This window comes from Dendrobates tinctorius, unplaced genomic scaffold (assembly GCF_039654945.1).
Source record: "Dendrobates tinctorius isolate UK_male_01 unplaced genomic scaffold, ASM3965494v1 ptg000024l, whole genome shotgun sequence".
Taxonomy (NCBI): Eukaryota; Metazoa; Chordata; class Amphibia; order Anura; family Dendrobatidae; genus Dendrobates; species Dendrobates tinctorius.
The window spans coordinates 22,448,379-22,471,629 of record NW_027361692.1 but is presented as its reverse complement, the minus strand read 5'-3'; the positions used below and the strand labels follow the sequence as shown (position 1 = coordinate 22,471,629).

At 43.8% G+C, this 23,251-nt stretch overlaps 1 protein-coding gene across 2 annotated transcripts in view; it reads left to right on the top strand.

The window, feature by feature from the left end:
* LOC141084577 (isoaspartyl peptidase/L-asparaginase-like) overlaps nt 1-23,251 on the top strand; it is a 147,821-nt gene that overhangs the window by 74,112 nt on the left and 50,458 nt on the right. The window contains exon 6 of one of the 2 annotated variants that reach the window (XM_073569402.1): nt 20,992-21,102. In XM_073569402.1, coding sequence (XP_073425503.1) covers nt 20,992-21,102 — 111 coding nt within the window. Of the gene's footprint in view, nt 1-143; nt 1,351-20,991; nt 21,103-23,251 lie in introns of those variants that run through there. The other variant, XM_073569403.1, reaches the window with a different exon arrangement.

The window sequence follows — 23,251 nt, the reverse complement described above, 5'->3', positions numbered from 1 at the left end:
TAGAAACCCATTGGACTTGGACACTGGGCACTGTGTCTCCACTGGGTTTAAATGAGAGTCTATCTTTTATTCCATTTTTATAAAAGTATTTTTTTGTGCACTTTTTAATTTTCACCTCTTATTTTATTTATTTATTTTTGTAGATATTTTGGTCGATATTCTATACTATGGTGGACCGGTTTACATTTCGAAAGAAGAAACAGTGGCAAGATTTTTATGCTTATGTCCATGCATCTATTGTGATATGGAATATAGACATATTATTTTTCTGAAGTATATTATATTATTTTTTCATTAATCATGTATATTGTATATTTTGTGTATATATATATATTTCACATCATTGTTCACATTTATTAGTTTAGGAATATATTCCCTTATTTATTTTTATTGCACAATTTATGTCTGTAATAATAATTATTTTTATCATTATTCATATATATTTGGCACTTTAAATCAAAATGTATATATAAAAATGCATTTATTAATGTTTGCACATTGTTATCTATTTTATTATATATATTTCATTTTCATTTTTTAAGCACTTTGCACTTTATATTTATTCACAAGCCCCCTTCTTTTTTTGATAATATTTATCCTTATATGATCCATTGTTTCTCATATTGGATTTTAGGTGTTTTTTACCTATGTCCCCATAAGTTATACATCCATTTGTGATGATATGCAGGGCAAATTGGTTTTTTCTTTGCATTATAGTGCTGCACCTGCAACATTGGGCAGTGCGCATGCGCCGCCTGCAGCGCCGGTGGTTCACATGGCGATGGCATCTCTCAGTGTCCTGACACGCCGGGTTTACCCGGCGGTGTTCGGTCACGTGACGCCATCACACGATGTGTCTTCCGGGTCGCGGTGGTGACGCATGTGCCGTCATGCTCCTTGCCTCGAATTGAACTTATTATAAATGGATGTACCAATCACTAGCATACCCACCCCCTGACGAAGGAGAGCAACTCCGAAATGCGCGTCGGGGCGCGTTATATTGGCACCATTAGCTGGCTCACTAGGTAATTTTTTCATTGTGTCATTTTCCATTGTGTGGCGTTTCATTTTTATCACTCACAGTCATTCACTGCCACTTTTTGAGCGACACCACTATTGCACTTTACTTGAAGTTGGCTTTTGTCAACATTATCATTTTTTGCAACACATTGCACTATATTTTTGTGTTTTGGGTTATTGCATGTCTTTTATTTACCTGTCAATCATTGAGCCAGTTCAGCATGGTTATTAGGAAAGCTTTATTATATAGCTTATTATGTACTTATAATACCATGTACACATTTGGGGTGCCTTTTTAATTTATTTTAAGTGTACACCTTTTGTTGTTCTATATCTTAATAAAGGCCATTTTTTGATTAGTTTCTATTTTATTTTGTGTGCTTTTTTATTATATATTACACATATAATATTTAATATTCTTTTATTTCTACACCCTGCCGGTTTCATCTTCCACCATACCCAGAGTATATAGTGGTTTCTTTACCGGATGGTTTGCCATCCATTTGTTCCAGAGGGGTTTTTCAATATATATATTTTTATTATATATTTAATTATTTAAATAAATTGTCTATTTTGGTATATTATTTTTATTCCCCACTGTTTAATGTTTGTAAAGGCAGACTATCCGTTTAGGGGCTTGGTTAAAAATAACTGTTGTTGGGACTGAATGAAAACCCAACATGTAATGATAAAAATGTGTATTCCATCCATCTAGAGTATATGTAGTCAATCAAAATAAGATTAAATATCTGAAACATACCCTTTCTGACTCAAAAACAATTAGCAGTTTAATTGATAATTCAGGAGTGTCAGAGTAACAGAAGAAAATGTTTGTGCATTCAATTATCTTGTTTTTAATAATTGAAAGCACATAAATTACTTAGTGGGAAATAAATAATATTTTGATTGAGGTCTAACAAAGCCAAATTAAATCCAATGTTGTTACACATCAAAATATGTAAAATGTCAATTAGAGGCTACGGCAATCCAACCACTTTACATAGCATTTATATATTGTTGTTTTTAAATATAATATGCAAGATTTTTGCATTTGACAGGTTGTAAACTCTTTCAAGATTGTAAATTGCTTCATTTTAGTTATCTCTTTAAAAGGAGACTGCCCATTTGTATGAGGATCTGGCATTTGGCACTGACCACCAGTAGCTTGTAAATACTTCATTTAAATCTCCATATTTAAAAAGTTGACAACTGCCAAAATGATTTGACTATCGTGTCAGCTCTGCCAAGAGTAGAAGGGATTTGAAAGTGGATCAAAAGAAAACTGGTGTCCATAAATAGTTTGTTTTTTTTATTTCATTGCTCCCTGCTACCTCAAAATATGTTCTCTCGACCGATGCCAATGTATATCGGGAAGAGAACAGCTTGTAGATTTTTTTTTGCATCTTTTTATTACAATTTGTCTTTCAGATGATGCATTTCTCACACTGTCTTTTACAGACATACCATAAAAAATAAAATTGCTTTGAGAAGCATAACTTGGCCCCATACATACCAAGTGCCACTATTAATATTGCTGCCCTCTGTTAAAGCAGTTTACCCACAATAAAGTGGGTCCAAAAAACATAATTGTTAATTGGAATAATAAAAAATGGTGTGGCACCTAGTTATTCTTTTGATTCACTCTCAAATATATACTAAGTATATCTGTCCTCCATGTAAATTCTTTTGCACATGTGATTTAAAAGCAACTTCTTAAAGAAATGCTTTATTCTTACAAAGTCTTAAGCAATAATGACCTGACAAAGAAGTGCGAAACATTATTTTTAATCTCTTAAAGATATAGAATACCAATATGATAAAATATATTTACATGGCAATTTGTTTGCTTGTAAACTTTTTTTTATTGTAAACACATTTATCTATTTTGGGTGTTTTGGGAAATTAACAATAAGCTACTTTCAATATAGCTATTAAAACACTCTCTTCCTTGTATGTACAGTGGCTTGTGAAAGTATTCAGCTCCAATTGGCAATTTTTGTGTCTTGCTACCTCACAACCTGGAATATCATTTTCTCTTTTGAGGGTTTGCATCAGTTCATTTAAAGAACATGCCCACAACTGTGAACATTTGTTGTTTGCTTTATTGTGAAGCAGAAAACAAATAGGACAGTACTTTTCAGCACATCTTTTTTCAACAATTAAAGCTGCAAGTTGTTTTAGATAAGTTTTTATGAGCTTTCCACATCTTGCCACTGGACTTTTTGCCCATCCCTCAAGGCAAAACTGCTCCAGATCCTACAAGTTAGATTTTTTGCTTTGGTGAACAATCTCAATTGCATTAGCATCAGAGCTGTGAATAGGTCACTCCAAAACATTTACATGTTTCCCATTAAACCATTAGAGTGCTGCTTTAGTAGTATGCTTTGGGTCATTGTATTGCTGGAAGGTGAATCTCCGTCTCAGCCTCATGTCACTGACAGACTGAAACAGGTTTTGCTCAAGAATGTCCTTGTATTTAGCAGCATCTATCTTCCCCTCGACTAGGACTATTTTTTTTTTAAAACACAAACTTTATTTCAAATTTTCATAAACAATGCACCGTTTCATATATTAAAACGTATTTCCAATAAACAGACAATAACTTAGCCTATCCTCCTCCCATCCAACCCTCCCTTAAGCTAACCCTAGTCATCGTACATTTTCGGTAACCCCCCTCGCAACTTCGCACACACTTTATGCCTAGACCACTTGGAAAACACAGATTATAAGCACCACCTCTGTGATATAGCACCACGTGTTTTATCCCCCGTCCCAACCCGGACCTTACACCTCACCTTCATTATTTCCTCTTCACCGCACTGTTGTACTATGAAATTCCTCCATTTTTTGAAAAATTTACCCGTCAGGCCCTCCTTATTCCTTTCCGCCTCCAGCTGTTCGATTCTGAGTAATGATTTAATCTGCCTCAACACCTCTTCCTCTGACGGCACACTTCCTTAAAGCCATTTGGACAATAAAGCCCTTTTGCCTATCATAGCCACTCCATGGAACAATTTTGGTAATTTGGGCCTCTGGTCCCCCCCTCCTGCTATTATTTGCCCCTTGTTCCTATAATGGAAGATCCACAGCAATGGATCCAGTTCGACTTCCACACTCCCCACTTTTTGTATAAATGTTTGCAATTTTTTCCAGAATTTCTGGCTCTCTGGGCATTGCCAGATCCCATGAAACAGGTCCGTTTTTGACCATTTACATTTGGGACATTGGATCACTCTGTTTATCTGTTGTGTGTTTGGGATGTTAAAACCATAGATTGCTCTATGCATCAACCGAAATTGTGTATCCCTCCACCCTTCATTAATCACCTCCTTCCTCATCGTCATCCACCCCTGCAATATCTTGTCCCCTACTTCGACGTCCTCTAATTGTCTTGCCCATGCTCTCCAGATTTGTTCTGGGCATATTGGAATCAATACCTCCCTCATAGCTTTATATAAAGCTGAAATAGTGTTCTCATGTCGATCTTTCATAATAATTCGGTCCATGTCATTCGTCACCTGTTCCATACTAACATCCCTCAATTGTGACATTAACCCTTTTTCTATCTGTTTGTATTGAAGGATTTGGAATGTGGATAGCCCATATTTTGTCACGATTTCCTGGTATGTCAGCCATCTATTCTCCGTTTCATGTAATAGATCCGTCACCCCTTCTATCCCCTTATTCCTCCATTCTGAAAATAATTTATTGTCCCTTCCCGCTGGGAAATCTGGGAATTTCCATATATTGAGATGTTTGGAGATTCTCCAGGATAAACCGAATTTTTTCCTCACTACTTTCCAAGCCATCACCGTATCTCTACATACCAGTGAGTGTTTGATTTTCTTCGGTATGTTAGCCAATGACGTATGAAGTAATGCCCCTAAATCCCAGGGTTTACAGAACTCACTCTCTAAACGTATGTCTGAGTGCCCGTTTGTCTTCCTTAACCAGTCTATGGCGTGTCTCATCAGGCATGCCAAGTTATACCCTCTAATATTTGGCATTTTGATGTCTCCTTTTTCCAAAGATTGCATTAATTTTTCCGTTTTGATTCTCGGTCTTTTCCCCCTCCACAAGAATGTCGAGAATGCTTTATTCAGTCTATTTATGTCTGTATGCTTCAATAACATGGGGATTGTCTGCATTGGGTAGAGTAATTTTGGAAAACTCATCATCTTCAAAAGATGATTTCTACCTAGCAATGATAGCGGTAGCCCCTCCCACATCCTTAGTTCCCGCTCTATTTTCTTTATCAAAGGTTTGTAGTTCAATTCGTATATCGACGCTGTTGTACGTCCCATCTGTATTCCCAAATATTTAAGGTGAGACCGTGCTATCGGTATCCCAGAGATGCCATCTCTTGTTCCATCGGCAACCATCAATTGCATCTTTTGCTCACACAGAAACAAAATTTCACACTTTGCTCTGTTCAATTTAAAGCCTGATAAGCCCCCAAACTCCTCTATCTGTTTTATCACTTTTGGGAGATCCCTCTGAGGGTTGTTCATAAATAGTATGATATCATCCGCAAATAGGGCTGAACGCAATTGTTCCTTCCCGACACTAATACCTTCGAAACAGTCTCCTTCATTTAACAGTCTAGACAATGGCTCAATGGCCAGATTAAACAGGAGGGGTGACAGTGGACATCCCTGTCTAGTCCCCTTGCTCAATGGGAAAGATCTCGACAGGAACCCGGGCGTCGCCACCCTCGCCTGAGGATTCGCATACAATACCCCTATGAATGTACAAAAGGCTCCCCTTATCCCCATGTTATCTAGTACCGTCTCCAGCCATGTCCACCCCACGCTATCAAACGCTTTTTCAGCATCAAGTGTGACCATGGCTGGACACTCCTCCTTTCGAAGATCCCTATGTCTAATGGCATCCATTACCAGCATAGCCCTCCGCACATTCGTCACCGCTGCCCTCCCCTTAACGAACCCCGATTGTGCCGGTGATATTAAGTTTGGTAGTATCTCCGCCAATCTATTGGCCATCAATTTGGCCAAGATTTTGAGATCTTGGTTTATTAATGAGATTGGCCTATAGTTTGCTGGGTTGTCTAGATTTCTGTCCCCCTTGGGTATCAATTTTATGTACGCAGTGTTAAGGTGTCCCGAAATTCCACCTCCTCCCATTATTTTGTTATACATTCTAGTCAGGATCGGTGCTACCTGCTCTCTCATTACTTTATAAAATTCCCCATTAAACCCGTCAGGTCCCGGTGCCTTGTGTACGTTCAGATCTCCTATTACCGTCTGTACTTCTTCTAATGTTATTTCTGCGTTCAATCTAGACAGCTCTTCCATATTAATTTGCGTGAGTTTTATGTTTTTCAACCAGTCATTTTCCCTGCCAACCGTCTCTTCCCCCTTACTATATAATTTTGCATAGTAATCCCCAGAATCTCGGTAATCTCCTGTGGGCTTGTGGATTTGCTCCCGTCAGGTCTAGTCATGTTAGTTATGAAAGTCATTGGTCGTCGACCTTTTGCCAGATTGGCCAATAGTTTCCCTGCCTTATTGCCAAATTTGTGTAAATCAACTTCCTGTTGTGATCGTATCAGATCCTCCCTTTTCCCCGCCCAAGATTGAAATTCCTGTCTTGCTGCTTTCCACTCCTCCTTTGCCTCTTGTGTCTTGTTTTCTAGATACCATGTGTACTTCTCTCTGAGGGCCTCACTTGCAGCCTGGTATTGTTTGTGGGTATGTTTCCTAAGTTTAGCTACATGTCCCATCAATCTTCCCCTTAATACTGTTTTTGCTGCTTCCCAAAACAACATTATATCCGCCTCATGTTCACTATTGGTTCTGCTATAGTCTTCCCACCATTCGTTCAGTGTTTTGGCAAATTCCTTGTCTCTAAGTAGAAACGACGGAAACCTCCACAAGTAGTCCGTCCCCCTCAGTGTTGTATCAGTGATTTCTAGAAGCACCTGGCTGTGATCCGATATCACCATATCTCCAATAGCCACATCCCTTACCCTATGCATCAGAAATTGGTCTACCAAAATGTAATCAATCCTGGACCACGCTTCGTGTGGATGCGAGTAGTGAGAATATTCCCGGTCATTTGGGTGAAGCATTCTCCAACTATCTTTTAAATTTGTGTACTCCAAAAGCTTGACCATTAATCCTTTTACCTCCCTGATCGGTCTGCCGTCGTCTCTACTATATCTCTTATCTTCCCCCCTTGAAACCACTGCATTAAAGTCCCCTCCGACTATCCGTTTGAGTTCTGTGTCTTTTCCCAATTCAATAGCGATAAAGTTAAAAAATGAAGTTTGTTCATTATTAGGGGCGTATATGTTATATATATCAAACTCTCCCTGTGGACTGGTAAGCTTGATGTGAATATACCTCCCTTCTTCATCATTGATCTGAGACACTATCGTGTGATTAAAATTTTTGTTAATTAGAATCATCACCCCTGCCTTTCGTCCCAGGGAGCCTGACCCAACTACTTTTCCCACCCATAGTTTCTGCATACGGAAGAAATCCCCCTGGGGTAGGTGTGTCTCCTGTAGTAATGCTATATCGACTTTCAGTCTTTTGAGTTGCCTCAATATCATCATGCGTTTATGTGGCGACTTCAGTCCTTTCACATTCCATGTCACTATTCTAACCATTGTCCCAATTTCTCAAGTATTTCACGTCGACATGTGGTCTTTCATATGTGTGGTGTTGTGACCCCTCCAAGCGTTCGGTGCGCCTATAACGTTGCTTTCCCTGAACCCATCTGCTCATCCTAAATCTATTATCAACTAACAACCCCTCAACTGTCCCCCCCTTTACAGTCAATCGTCTCTTCACTTCCATTTTTTCTGTGATGCTCCTGGCTCCACAATTCCCTCTCAGCTCACTGATTAGTAATTACCCATAGCCTATCCCCCATTCTTCTGCTCCCCACCATATCAAGGCAAGACCTTCTTGGTCAATAATCTTGTCAACATACAATACCCCCTCCCTCCTTTCCCATACACCTTGTTTGGTGCCTCTGAACCCAATCTCCCTCTCCTTCCTAACAATATTGTCCTCCCAGCACCCAATAGAGAGATTTGGAAGAGAAGCCCGGACCCCCATGAACGCCAAAGCTCCTCTACCCCCCAGAGTATGCAGGATCCCAGGATCCATAGAGACCAAAGAGGAGGGGAGAATCAAAGAGAAGATGTAAGAAAAGGAAAAAAAAAAAAAAGTCCACCTCTACTTTCCGTCATTCCCCCCACCCATAGGTCCCCCAGTTCGGTCCAAAATGATATATCTTCTCCTTAGAGTCTCTCTCAGGGCGCTCCCCTGCCCCGGTCTCCAGATTTGCGTGGCGGCGATCTTCTTTCCTTGGGATTCCTCGTATGGAGCTCCTTCCCCTCCTCTCTCCTCTCCCTCCATTCGTTCCGGCCCTCTTCTCGAACCTCCCCCTCACTTTCCTCGCATCGACCACCCCTCCTCCCCAAAGATTCTCTTGTCTGGTCACTTTCCTCCGCTTCCTCCATCCATCTCTCCGCCTCTTTCAAGTCCTTTGTCACAAAAAAGGATCCATCTTGTCTTGTCACTCTCAGTAGGGCAGGGTAGAGCAACTGGAACTTTATACCTTTGCGGTACAGTGTAGTGCAGATCTTGCTGAAGGTCTTCCTTTTCCGGGTGACCTCTGCCGAATAGTCTCCAAATATCAATACTTTATGTCCTTGTAAAAACAATGGGATCCTCCTTCCTCTAAATGCTCGCAGCAACTCTTCTTTGTCCTTATATTCCAGGTATTTTATTATGACTTGGAGCGGTCTGGCTGTTCCAGTCGCCCCCGCGTTTTCTTCCTTCCCGCTCGTTCTCCACATGCCTGGATTCTCTCTTACAGGTCCCACGCTGTGCGCTCTTTCCACTCTGCAATTATGTGTCAGACCCAGCACCTTGGGGAGCTCTATTTCACAAATGTTATCCAATTGTCGCATGCTTATAGATTCAGGCAGCCCCACCAGCCTTAAATTGCTTCTCCTGGATCGGTTTTCCAAATCCTCCAGTTTGTCTTTTATAGCCTGGGAGCCCTCCGCCATCTCCTTCAACTGCTCCTTTAATGTTATCACCTCGTCCTCTGCAGCTGATATTCTTTGTTCCGCCTCTGCCATCCTGGTTCCCTGCTGTGTGACCTGTTCTTTAATGGAGGATAGCGCAGCCCCCACCATAGCCTCCAGGGACTCTTTTATCCTGTCTGCCAGGTGCGTTTCCACTGCCCCAGCCAAACGGTCATAGTCTATGTGCATGTCTGTTATCTGGCTGTGCTGCTGGGCTGCCGACTTTTCGTTCTGCCTCTCCCCCTCCTCCTCCACCAGGCTCTGCTCACCTTCCTGCAGACCACTGTATCCCGCGTCTGCCGCGTCTGCCGCCATTTTATGGTCCCGCGCTGTGTGGTCTCCCTCTGCAGCTCCTTGCTTTAAGTGCTTGCCGCCACTCCGGAGAAGGTACCGCTCCATATACCGATATTTCCTGCTCCCTGCCTCTCGCTTTCCACTGTCTTTCGCAGCCATGGGGTGTTCTGTGTCGGTCTTTGTAGCTGAGGATTGCACGGAGCTCTGTCTCCTGCGTCCTCACATCACAGCGCCAGAACCGGAAGTCCAGGACTATTTTTACTTTCCATGCTGGTGAAATACATCCCCACAGTGAAACATGGTGGTGCTGGCAGCATCATGCTATGGAGATCTTGAGAGTGATGAACTGTGTTGGTTTGGTGCCAGACATAGCATTTAACATTTATCTTGGTGGCTAAAAAATTCAATTTTGGTCTCATCGGACCAAAGCAACTTCCTCCATACATTCGGGGAGTCTCCCACATGTCTTTTGGCAAACTCAAAACAAACTCTTCCTTGAAGGCCACTTCTATGGAGTTTACAACTTGTTGTGGTTGTTTGGACAGATACTCCAGACTCTGCTTGGGAACTCTGCTGCGCCTTCAGGACCACTTTTTTTCTCTGTGCTGCCTCACTGACTAATACTCTCATTGCCCGGGAAGAGCATTTTGGTGCCCTCTGTTGGAAGGTCTGTTGTGGTACCATGTTTTTTTCCATTTGATAATAATGGATTTGATGGTGCTCCGAGGGATCATCACTAGATTGGGATTATTTTTTATAATCCAACCCTGACTCGTACTTCTCAACAACTTTGTCCCTAACTTGTTTGGAGATCTCCTCGGTCTTCATGGTATTGTTTGGTTACTGTTGTCTCTTGCTTAATGGTGTTTCAGCCTCTGTGGCCTTTCAAAAAAGGTGTGTACATACTGACAGACCATGTGACACTTAGTTTGCACACATGTGAACTTCCTTTCACTAAGTTTGGAACTTATGAAGGAAATTGTTTGAACCTGAAAATTTTAGGGGCTTCATCTCAAAAAAAGGTGAATACATATGCCAATTTTTAGTTATTTGATCCAATACATAGGTCCATGAGTGTCTTCAAAGCCAATTTTTTATAGTATCTAGCAATCGAGTTGCTGCTCTTCCTCTTCGCCTTGTTCTTTCTATTCTTCTGATCATGATGTCCTTCTCCAGTGATTCATAGAATCATAGAATGTTAGAGTTGAAATGGACCTCCAGGGTCATTTTGTCCAACCCCCTGATCAATGCAGGATTCACTAAACCATATCAGACAGATGTCTGTCCAGCCTCTATTTGAAGACTTCCATTGAAGGAGAACTCACAACCTCTATTGGCAGCCTTATCTACTCATTGTGATCTCCCTCACTGTCAAAAAGTTTTTTCTAGCACCTAATTTGTATTTTCCCCTTTCAGTTGCATTCCATTGCTTCTCATATTTTCATGTGGAAATGAGAATAAGGAATATCCCTCTACACTGTGACATCCATTGAGATATTTGTAGACAGCTATTAAGTCACCTCTTAGCCTTCTTTTTTGCAAGCTAACCATTCCCTGATCCTTTAACTGTTCCTCGTAGGACATACTTTGCACCCCAATCCCCATCCTGGTAGCTTTTCTCTGAGCTTGGTCCAGTTGTTTTATGTCTTAAATGTGGTGCCCAGAACTGGACACAGTATTCCAGATGAGGTCTGACCAAGAAGGAGTTGAAGGGGATAATTATTTCACAAAACCTAGACTCTATGCTTCTCTTAATACATCCTTGAATTGTGTTTGCTTTTTTGCTGCTGCGTCACACTGTTGACTCATATTCAGTCTGTGATCTATTAGTATACTCAAGTATTTTTCACATGTGCTGTTGCTCAGTTCTATTCCTCCCATTCTGTAAATGTAATTTTGGCATTTCTTGCACAGATGTAGAATCTTGCATTTTTCCCTTTTAAATACAATTCTATTGGGTGCTGCCCATTGTTCAAACTCATCTAGAACCTTCTGAATTCTGAATCCTTTCTCTTTCATTTCTAATGTTAGCTATTCATCCTAGCTTTGCATCATCTACATATTTGCTTAATTTACCTTCAGTTCCCTGAAGAAACTGCAGGTAAACTCTGGTCTCCTTGTATGACGCATTCAAAGTAAGCAAGCCATAGCTTTATGATCCTTGCTTCAAGTGACATGTCTGGCTTGATTTGTTCCAAGATTGATTTGTTTGTTCTTTTTGCCATCCATGATATTGATGAAATTCTTCTCTAGCACATTTCAAAGGTGTTATTTCTTCTTCTGCTTTGTTTTTTTTATCATTGAGATTTTGCATCCATATGTTACTAAAAAAATGACAAAACTATGTACAAGCCATGTCTTCATTGTCAGTGAATTATTCCTCAATTTGAAGACCTTGTCCAGCGACTTGAACATTGACTTTCCATAGCAAGTCAATTGATTTCCAGTATCATTGCTGCATGTTAAGTGATCCGAGTAGGCTGAAGTCCTTTAATACTCACCGTTCATTGCTTTCCATGTCAAATGAGTCCCGGTCATACCTGGCAGTAGTCAATATATTTGTCTTCTTTGTATTGAGTAGGAGTCCCATGTTCGAGCTGACCATCTTGACATTCTGTAATATGTCCTTCTGTCTGAAGTTACATTGCATTGCCGGAATATGTTTCCTGCCTGTATCTACACTTATAGCTATCAATATCATCTGCTTATTTTAGATTGTTGATGATTGGTTCATCAATTTTGAATCCTTCTTTTTCAGCAAGTCCAACTTTCCTAAAAATATATTCTGCATATAAATTGAAGAAAATGTTGATAGAATGCACCCTTATCTGTAGTCTCACTATACTTTGAACCATACTGTGCCACCATGTTTAGTTTGGACTGTTGCTATTCATGCTATTCCAAAATTTCTGGTGATCAATAAAGTCGAAGGCTTTGCTGTAGTCGATGAAACAAAAATAGATCTTCTTGTCATGAGAATATTCTTTGCACTTTCTATTATCCATCTAATGTTAGTGTTATGCTGTAGGACTGAGGGGAACCGGAAGTGAACCCGCAGGACCGCGACGACGAACCTCCTCGAGGCGAGCTGGCCAAGTGGACCACCCCCTATACAGGGAGCGTCTGGGGAAAGCCTCAGAGAGACTATCGCCGCGGAAGCTGATACCCGGGGACACAGTAGGGAGAGACCAGGGATAGCCACAAGGGTTACGCTAGGCAGGTACGGATCCAGGTAGACAGAGGTAGGCCCTGCGGCGGCAGGCTGGAGACCGGAGACGAAGCAGACACTAGGGAAAAAACAGAGGGAGCAATCACAAGAGGACACTGGGACCCCAGAGAAAGCAGGACAGACCGCTAGGCTGGAGAAGTGCAGAGCAGAGTGGACCTGAATAAGCAGAGCTAGGCACAATGGATAGTCAGGCACCGGGCAGGAGGCGAGACTGCCAGATATAGGGCTGCAGGCAGCGCTTCCGGGTCAGGAGGGGCCAGGAGGTGGAGCAGTGGAAACAGAATTACTGGTGCGCAGTGCGCAGGCGCACCCAACGGGCACGGAAGGCCGGCAGCGGCGGCGGAGGAGAGGACGCAGGATGATGCGTGCGCCTTCCGGGGGCGCGCCGGGAGAGGCGAGCAAGCCGGCGCTCGGGAGGCGGGGCAGAGGACGCGGCCGCGAGCGGCACAGCGGGAGCAGCGAGGAGCGTGGCAGCGGGTGATGTAACAGTACCCCCCTCTTTACGCCCCCTCTTCTTGAGACTGGCAAGGAACCTGGCTAGAATGCGGGGGGCCTGGATGTTTTGCCGGGGTTCCCAAGACCTCTCCTCGGGACCAAAACCTTTCCAATCAACTAAGAAGAGGGTCTTCCCTCTACATCTCTTTACGGCCAGGATGTCCTGGACCTCAAAGACATCCTGGCCAGAGACTGGCTGGGGAGAGTGACCAACAGAGGCATGAAACTGGTTAAAAATGACAGGTTTCAGGAGGGACACGTAAAAGAATTGGGGATTCGCAGCGAGGCGGGGAGTTTTAGTTTGTAGGCAACATTATTAATGCGGGCCATGACCTCAAAAGGCCCGATATACCGAGGACCTAGCTTATATGAGGGGACTTTGAGGCGAACAAACTTGGAGGACAGCCACACTTTATCTCCGGGATGGTACAACGGAGAATCCAGACGCCTTTTGCCTGCGTGTCTCTTCATTCTATCCTGCGCTAACTCGAGTGCAGACTTGGTTTCCTGCCAGACCCTGGAGAACTTCTCGGTCAGAAGGTCGGCTGCCGGCACACCCGAGGCAGGGGGTACCGGCAGAGGTACACTGGGATGTTGCCTGTAGACGATGAAGAAAGGAGACTTAGACGAAGACTCGTTGATGTGGTTGTTGTAGGCAAATTCGGCCCACGGGAGCAGGTGGGACCAGTCGTTGTGGTGGGCGTTGGAGAAGTGGCGAAGATAGGTTATCAAAATTTGGTTCGTGCGCTCAGCCTGACCATTAGTTTGGGGATGGTAGGCTGAGGAGAAGTCCAAAGTGACATCCATGCGTTTACACAGGGCTCGCCAGAAGTGTGAGGTGAACTGAACTCCTCTATCCGAAACGATATGTTGAGGAAAACCGTGAATCCGGAAGACATGGGAAATGAAAATTCTCGCCAGTTCAGGAGCGGAGGGCAACCCAGGCAGGGAGATGAAATGTGCCATTTTGGAAAATCGATCTACAACCACGAGGATGACTGTGTGACCCGAAGACTGAGGTAGATCGGTAATAAAATCCAACGCAATGTGCTGCCAGGGAGCCGAAGGAACCTGGAGCGGGTGAAGAAGGCCAGCGGGTAGGTGTCGGGGAACTTTATTCTTGGCACAAGACGGACAAGAGGCGACAAAACTTAGGATATCTTGAGCAAGAGAGGGCCACCAATAATAACGAGAGATGAAGGAGAGGGTTTTCTTGAGGCCACTGTGACCAGCTAGTTTGGAGGCATGACCCCACTGTAAGACTTGCCTCCTATTGTTCTCTTGAACAAACGTCTTACCCGGAGGCAATGAAGTCAGGTTTACAGGAGCAACCACCATGACCTTGCTAGGATCCACGATGTGCGAAGGCTCTTCCTCACAGTCGGTAACCAAAAAGGATCTGGATAGGGCATCTGCCTTGAGGTTCTTATCGCCGGGGCGAAAATGGAGTTCGAAATCGAACCGAGCGAAGAACAGAGACCACCTGGCTTGACGGGGATTGAGTCTTTGTGCTGTCCGGATGTACGCCAGGTTCTTGTGGTCAGTGTAGATCCTGACGGGGTGGACCGCTCCCTCGAGGAGGTACCGCCATTCCTCCAAGGCCAACTTGATGGCGAGCAGTTCTCTATCACCAATGGTATAGTTTCTCTCCGGGGTGGAGAACGATTTTGAAAAGAAGCCACAGGTGACCAGTCGTCCAGAGGGTGCAGTCTGGGAAAGTACTGCACCGGCTCCGATGGCAGAGGCATCTACCTCCAGGGTGAAGGGTTTGTTAGCCTCTGGGCGATGAAGTACGGGAGCCGTTGCAAAAGCTTGTTTCAGGGAGCGGAATGCGTCTTCGGCCTCAGGTGACCAGAAGTGGGGATTAGCCCCCTTACGGATCAGAGCGGAGATAGGGCTGGTCAGGGAGGAAAAGTGTGGAATAAACTGCCGGTAATAATTGGCGAACCCCAGGAATCGTTGGATGGCCTTCACTCCCTGGGGACGCGGCCAGTTTAGTACGGCCGACAATTTTCCCGGATCCATCCGTAGACCAGTATTAGAAATGATGTAGCCCAAAAACGGTAGAGAAGACTGTTCAAAGGCGCATTTTTCAAGTTTGGCATAGAGACGATGCTCCCTCAGGCACGACAAGACTTGACAGACGTCCTTTCTGTGAGTAGACAGGTCCGAGGAAAATACCAGAATATCATCCAGGTACACCACCACACAAGAATAGAGAAGGTCTCGGAAAACATCATTGACAAATTCTTGAAACACGGCGGGTGCGTTGCATAAACCAAAAGGCATAACCAGATATTCATAGTGGCCATCGCGAGTGTTGAAAGCCGTTTTCCACTCATCTCCGGGACGGATGCGGATTAGGTTGTAGGCTCCCCGCAAATCCAATTTGGTAAAGATTTGCTCCCCTCGAAGACGATCAAATAGCTCTGGGATGAGGGGAAGCAGATATTTGTTTTTAATTGTCATATTGTTGAGTCCCCAATAGTCAATGCAGGGACGAAGGGTTCCGTCCTTCTTCTTGACGAAGAAAAAACCGGCACCCGCGGGCGAGGAAGACGGGCGAATGAAGCCTTTGGCCAAGTTTTCTTGAACATATTCAGACATGGCTTGGGTCTCTGACGGCGACAGAGGATAAATCCGACCTCGGGGAGGAGTAGAGTCGGGAACGAGATCGATGGGACAGTCGTAGGAACGGTGAGGGGGCAGAGTCTCTGCCTCTTTCTTACTGAAGACATCCGCATAGGCCCAATAGGCCGAAGGTAAATCTGGGGATACCGATGCAGGCCGAGAGGAGCTTCTTGGCATGGACGGAAAGCAAACACCCTCTGTGACAGAACTGTCCCCACCGTACGACGTCACCAGACCGCCAGTCCAAGGTTGGCTCGTGTTTTCTTAGCCAAGGAAGACCCAACAGGATAGTGTGTGATAGGGTCGGCAGCACATAGAAGGCAATCCTCTCTAGATGCAAGGCTCCGATCTGAAGGTCCAATTCTTCGGTGACCTGTGTAACGGACACCCGCATGGGGTTGACCGTCAACCGACGCAATCTGCCGAGGAGTCTCCAGGGATCTGACCGGAATACGAAGCCTCCTGACTGCCTCAAGCTGAATAAAATTTCCAGCCGCACCTGAATCTATGTAAGCCCACTCGGAGAAACGTTTGGAACCTAGGTGTAAGAGAACAGAAAGAGTCAAGGGTAGAGAGGAGTCATTGGTACCTAGGGAGGCCTCTCTTACCTGTCCTAGGCAGAGGCGTTTCCCGGACGCACAGGGCAGGAACGCAAGAAGTGTGATGCACTCCCACAATACAGACAAAGACCCTGGGTGAACCTCTCCTGTTGGCGTTGCTCCACTGGCTTGAGGCGATCTACTTGCATGGGTTCAGGTGCGGGAGATGCCGACGCCAGAGCAGGGCGAGAACAAGGTGGGCTGCGGGCAGCGGTTGGAACACGAGGAAACCTACTATCCCTGGCGGCCTCTCGAGAACGCTCCTGGAAGCGCAAGTCGATGCGGATAGCCAGGGAAATTAGATCCTCCAACGAGGTTGGAGTGTCCCGTCCAGCTAATTCGTCTTTAATTTGACCTGAGAGGCCCCGCCAAAAAGCTCCAACCAAGGCCTCATTGTTCCATCCAACCTCGGAGGCCAGGGTACGGAAGCGAATGGCGTATTGGCCCACGGAGAGCGTGCCCTGTTGCAGGTTAAAAAGTGACTCGGTAGCAGAGGCTACGCGACCCGGCTCGTCGAACACTTTGCGAAAAGAGTCGAGGAAGGTGGAGAGTTGGGAGACCAAGGGGTCATCACGCTCCCAAAGGGGGTTTACCCAGGCTAAAGCCTCACCCTCCAAATGGGACACAACAAAGGCCACCTTGGCTCTGTCGGTGGGGTACTGTTGAGGCAATAGCTCGAAATGGAGCTGACACTGATTTAAAAAACCCCTGCACGACTTAGAATCGCCACTATAACGCGGGGGTTTTGCCAAACGGGGCGGCGGATGGGATACCGCCGCCTGGGCCGGGGTCGAGGCCACAGATTGCAGGGCAAGGAGACGATTATCTATGGAAGCCATATAATTCAATATATGGGACTGGGTATCTCGCTGCTGAGCCAGCTCCTGTTGGAGACTGCCCAGCTGGGAGGCGGTCCCAGGATCAGAGGCCTGTAGAGATGACAAGCGGGACTCCATGGACTTAAGAAAAGACATAATCCTAGCCTGATTCTCCCTTGGGTTGGGGTCGGGGCACCAGCGGGGTCCATGGCCTGACTATACTGTTATGCTGTAGGACTGAGGGGAACCGGAAGTGAACCCGCAGGACCGCGACGACGAACCTCCTCGAGGCGAGCTGGCCAAGTGGACCACCCCCTATACAGGGAGCATCTGGGGCAAGCCTCAGAGAGACTATCGCCGCGGAAGCTGATACCCGGGGACACAGTAGGGAGAGACCATGGATAGCCACAAGGGTTACGCTAGGCAGGTACGGATCCAGGTAGACAGAGGTAGGCCCTGCGGCGGCAGGCTGGAGACCGGAGACGAAGCAGACACTAGGGAAAAAACAGAGGGAGCAATCACAAAAGGACACTGGGACCCCAGAGAAAGCAGGACAGACCGCTAGGCTGGAGAAGTGCAGAGCAGAGTGGACCTGAATAAGCAGAGCTAGGCACAATGGATAGTCAGGCACCGGGCAGGAGGTGAGACTGCCAGATATAGGGCTGCAGGCAGCGCTTCCGGGTCAGGAGGGGCCAGGAGGTGGAGCAGTGGAAACAGAATTACTGGTGCGCAGTGCGCAGGCGCACCCGACGGGCACGGAAGGCCGGCAGCGGCGGCGGAGGAGAGGACGCAGGATGATGCGTGCGCCTTCCGGGGGCGCGCTGGGAGAGGCGAGCGAGCCGGCGCTCGGGAGGCGGGGCAGAGGACGCGGCCACGAGCGGCACAGCGGGAGCAGCGAGGAGCGTGGCAGCGGGTGATGTAACAGTTAGCAATTACATCTCTTGTTGGTCTGCCTTTTCTGAATTCTCCTTGATCATCTGAGAGTTCTTTTTCAAAGTAAGGCAGTAAAAGTCTTTGTAGGATCTTCAGTAGTATTTTGTTGACATGCGATATGAGTGCAATAGTCCGATAGTTTGCATAGTCTGAAACACAGAAAAATACAGTATAACAAACATATAAAAATACCCTGCTGTAAAAAAGTAACAGTAAACAGCAAGTGCTAGTAAAAAGATAATAACAAAACAGGGTATTTGGTTGCAAAAAATGTATACTAAGCCGCTCTACCAAACGTCAAGGTATACCCATATCGGAGCAGTCCCTAACCGATGTATTTAAAACCTGACCATGTGTATGGTACCTATATGAGCAGGATTCAGAAAGGTAATATCCGATGTGAACACGCTATGGAAGACGGCTTATATGTACATGGCCCACAAGGTAGTTTGGTAGAGCGGCCTGGTATACATTTTTTGCAAAGAACATGTCAACCAAATACCCTGTTTTGTTATCATCTTTTTACTAGCACTTGCTGTTTACTGTTACTTTTTTTATAGCAGAGCACCTTCTTGTAAAGGTGCTCTCTGTACTCTTTCCATCTTTCCTTGATCTGTTCTGGCTCAGTTAGTTTGTTCCTGTTGATCACTCTCAGTTGAAACTTTCCTCGTATTTCTTTGACCTTAAGGTATGCCTTTCTGGTCTTGCCCCTTAGCTGTTTGCTTTCTGTTTGTGTACATATCTTTGGGTAATAAAGTACTTTGTCTGCTCGAATGTCTCTCTTTAGTCTTTTACTGATATTATCTGCAACTATGGCTGCAGGCGTATCTTCTGCCTCTTGTTTATTGTCTTACTAGATTCTTCAGTAATAATAGTCATTATGTGTGTCTATAATTTCTCAGGCTTTATTTCATCCATGTCCTGTGATGTAAATCAGTTGTGCTGACCATTCCCAAAAAATTCAGGTATGTTGGTCAAATCAAAGTTGGAAACAGTCTGTTGTCTAGTTTGTTTGCACAGCTTGACTCTAATCTTTGCTGTCAAAAATTTCTGATCAGTTTCACAGTCAGCTCCTGGCTTTTTTTTCATGGTAATGATCAGTGACCTCCGTCTTTGGTGAACACATATGTAGTCAACCTGATTCTTATGGACCCCATTCCGTTATGTCCATGTGTAAAGACTCTGTTTGTGATTTTGATGAAGTTGTTCATCATAGACAGTTGATGTGTTTGATTTGTAGTAAAAAAATCAATGTACTACGTTTTTCACCAAGTCCAAAGTTTCCAGCAACGATTCCATGCTTGCCATGGACCACTTTGACTTTCAAGTCTCCTATGATAAAGAGTAAGTCTCGTTTTGGCTTCTTGTCAATTTGTTCTTGAACTTGATTGTAGAATAGTTGAATGCCCTCCTCTTCGGCAACCTAAAAGGTATTTTAAAGGCCAGAGATCAAACGAACTAGACTTTAGCTAGGTAGTATGCGTAAAGAAATATTACCGTAGACAGGCAGATGATAACTTATATGATATCCTGAAACTTTAGGAATCATGGCATGTCCAATATATCTGAGCATGAGGATATTTATTAAATCTATTTAACAACAAGATTGGTTTCACACTCTGTTCTCCTGACACGTAGTGTAAATGGGATGGAAATGGAAATACACAGAAATATATATAATTTTAAGAGATGAAGCTACACCAAATATGATTTGATTTAGATTTCTCTTTTTGTTCAGTTACTTTCATTTTGTAAATTGTTAAAAGTAAACTATTAACACATCTATTTTTAAAAGCATTCTTGCTTTGCAGCTCTTTTTTAGTACACCAGCCTAAAACATTTGCACAGTAGTCTATTTATATATATTTTTCTTCTGATTTTACAAAAGTATCATATATTTATATATAAATATATATGCACAGAAATTACTCTCTCTATTTATTCATATTCAAATAAATATATATATACTGTATATACTGTTAGGAACGGCAGAAGGCACTAAATAAAAATAAATAATAAAGTGCGTTCGCCACTCGGGGTCCACCGTGCAGTAGGTGTTACACCGCTGGTAGGTAATGACCTATGATTAAGGACATGTAATATCTGTCTGAAACGCGTAATGTAGCCTTGCCTGTCATGGTGGCTTATTAATATGATTTTAAAACCTTCCTAATAAATGTGAGTTCTATCTTTTTTCACTAATTTTGGTGCTGGAGACCCATTCTTTTTTCCTTTGGATTTGGCTAGGTAATGACAGACGAGCAATATGGAGGTATAATGCTCACTGGTTCAACTTCACCCGAAGTGCGCAAAGCGGACTCTGTTCACACACAGAGGCGCCGCAACAAAAACATACGGTCATGCGCGCTTTTTATAGCCGTGGGGGACCTTCCAGATCTCCGAGATGGACCAATGAGATCTGGAGCAGGACCTGGGCACATGACTCCCGATCTCCAATGAGAGATCGCCTCATGAGCATGCCCAGTAGGAGTAAAGAGGGACTTAGTCTCTGGAGCGGTCTGCTGCAAAGTAATCTTCTCTGCAGTAGATAGACAGCAGGAGACCGCAGAATGTGAGGCTCTGGATTCCTGCAGAGCAGATGCAGAAACCCGACGCCTAACATATACACACAAACATTTTTTGTAAAAGAAAAAGACATATGTAAATATACATATAATACTGTGAAAAGGTTTTTGGTAGGTGTACAAAAATGTGACAAAGTAAGAATGCTTTCTTACTTTATATAAATATGCATACTGTATCCATATATTTATATATACAATATATACAAATTAAATATATATATATATATGTGTGTGTATATATATATATATATATATATATATATACACAGTGTATATATATTATTTTGTGCATCTGTGTATTTATGTCTGTGTTTTCTAGGATCTGGAGCATATGCAGACAATTTTATTGGGGCAGTGTCTTCAACTGGCCATGGAGAATCTATCATGAAAGTTACACTTGCAAGACAAGTACTTTTTAATATGGAAAAAGGTAATGATTTATGGTAAAAAAAAAAAGGCCGTTAGTTACTTCTGACTCGTGTCTGCATTTAGTTATGTGTCAAGTTCACCATTTTTTAAATGAATCTACAAATAGTTTTTATTTTTTTGTATATATATATATTTCCTTAGTATTGAAATTTACAGTACTAGCCTTGGTTTTCCATCCCCTGCCAGTCATAAAAATATATAATTCAATCTATACATGTATTCTAATTTTGATTTTGACGTTAGGAAAAATTGGTTCTATCTATCCTGGTTAGTGATGAGCGAATAGTGAAATATTCGGATTCGGGAAAATCAGCACGAATAATTTCTAATATCCGTGTATTCGCACCGAATAAAGAATCCAATGCAAGTCAATGGGAAACCTGAATATTTTTCTGCTGGCCCAACAAACAGGTCTGGGGGCCTAAGAAAAAAACTGAAATGGATTAGAAAGAGCTAAAACTAAATGGGAGCAGCATGGAGAAGATGCCTGCATTCCTTTTTTACTCATATATGGTATCTGGGTATAATGTTGTCACACTATTGCAATCGGTTTATTAACGGAGTTATAAGAAGACCTACCAAACCAAACCTAATTTTTTTTAAGGGAAAAAATGCTAAGACACATCTTCCCTTCATAATTACATGTATATAATGCAAAATAAAAATAAATAAATATAAAATTATACCTCCCCTTTAGCATATGTTCACACGGAGAGTTTCGGCTTTTTTTCCTTTAACATTTGTGAGGGCTCTCACTCCTACATTTGGGAGGACCCTCCCTCATGCCAAATATTTAGCAAGATAGTGGAATACATATTCCCCATCCCTTTACCATGCCATTTCAACTTTTTGCATCACCCGCCACCACCACCATGTCCACTGCCATGTCATTATGCAGCCCTTGCTGACAGTTAGCAGAATGCCAGCAGGTGCCGTGAAACTTGAGTTTGGTAAGGACCCTCAGGAGGTATCATTTGGGAGAGTTCTCACTCCTACAATTGGGAGGTCACTCCCTCATGCCAAATAGTTAGCCAGATAATAGTGGAATACATATTCTCCATCACTTTACAATGCCAGCTAAAACATGCTCATTTGAATTTTGGGCTACACCCGCCACCACCACCACCAGGTCCACTGTCATTATGAAGCCCTCGCTTGACATTGTCCGAGGGCCAGCAGGTGCCATGATACGTGAAACTTGAGTTTGGGAAGAGCCCTCAGGTGGCCCTGTATCATACATTTGTGAGAGCTCTCACTCCTGTATTTGGGAGGTCCCTCCCTCATTCCAAATTGCTAGCTAGAGCGTGGAATACATATTCTCCATCACTTTACAATGCCAGCTATGACATGCCCATTTGAAGTATGGTCTTCGCCCGCCACCACCACCACATTCGCCTCCATGTAATTATGCGACCTGTTATGAATGAGTCACCGTAGGAGGCAAAAACAGAAATACTAGCTGAGTCCAGAAAACCAGAGAAGTTGGCAGCTATCGGATTGCAGACCCCTGAACCTAACAACACAACTAGCAGTAGCCGTGGGGGGTTCCTACGGTGCCCTAGACCCCTCGATCACAGCCGGAGAACTACATAGCCTAAAGACAGAAAGGGAAATCTAAACTGCCCCAGAGCAGACCCCAAAGCAATAGGCAGCCCCCAACATATAATGACGGTGAAGCAAGATGAAAAAACACTCACACAGATAGAAAGATAGGCAGAGCAAATGATGGGGCCCAAGCTAACTAAATAGGACAGAATAGAAGAGCTGCTGTCTGCAATCCGCCAAAACCCTCTCAAAAACAAGAGCCAACAGACTGATAGGGAAAAAAGTCCTGAAGACGCTAGGCTTCAAAAAGACTATATCAGTACTCAGGTATTATCTGAAGACAGAGCAAAAAGGAATTCAGCTCACCCAGCAAGGAAAGGCAGAAATCCAGAAAAACAAGGCAAAACAAAACCAAAACACAAATGCAACAAGAAGAGCAGAAAACTTAGCTTTTGAGGAGCAGGAATCAGACTGGTCTCCAAGAATCCCTCAGAGTAATCACCCGCAAGGCAGAAGGGCGTCGGCTGCCTTATATCCAGTCAGCAATCCCAGTCATCCAGTCATCATCATTCTGCTCAGGTGCTTTGTAATCAGCCTCACTACCT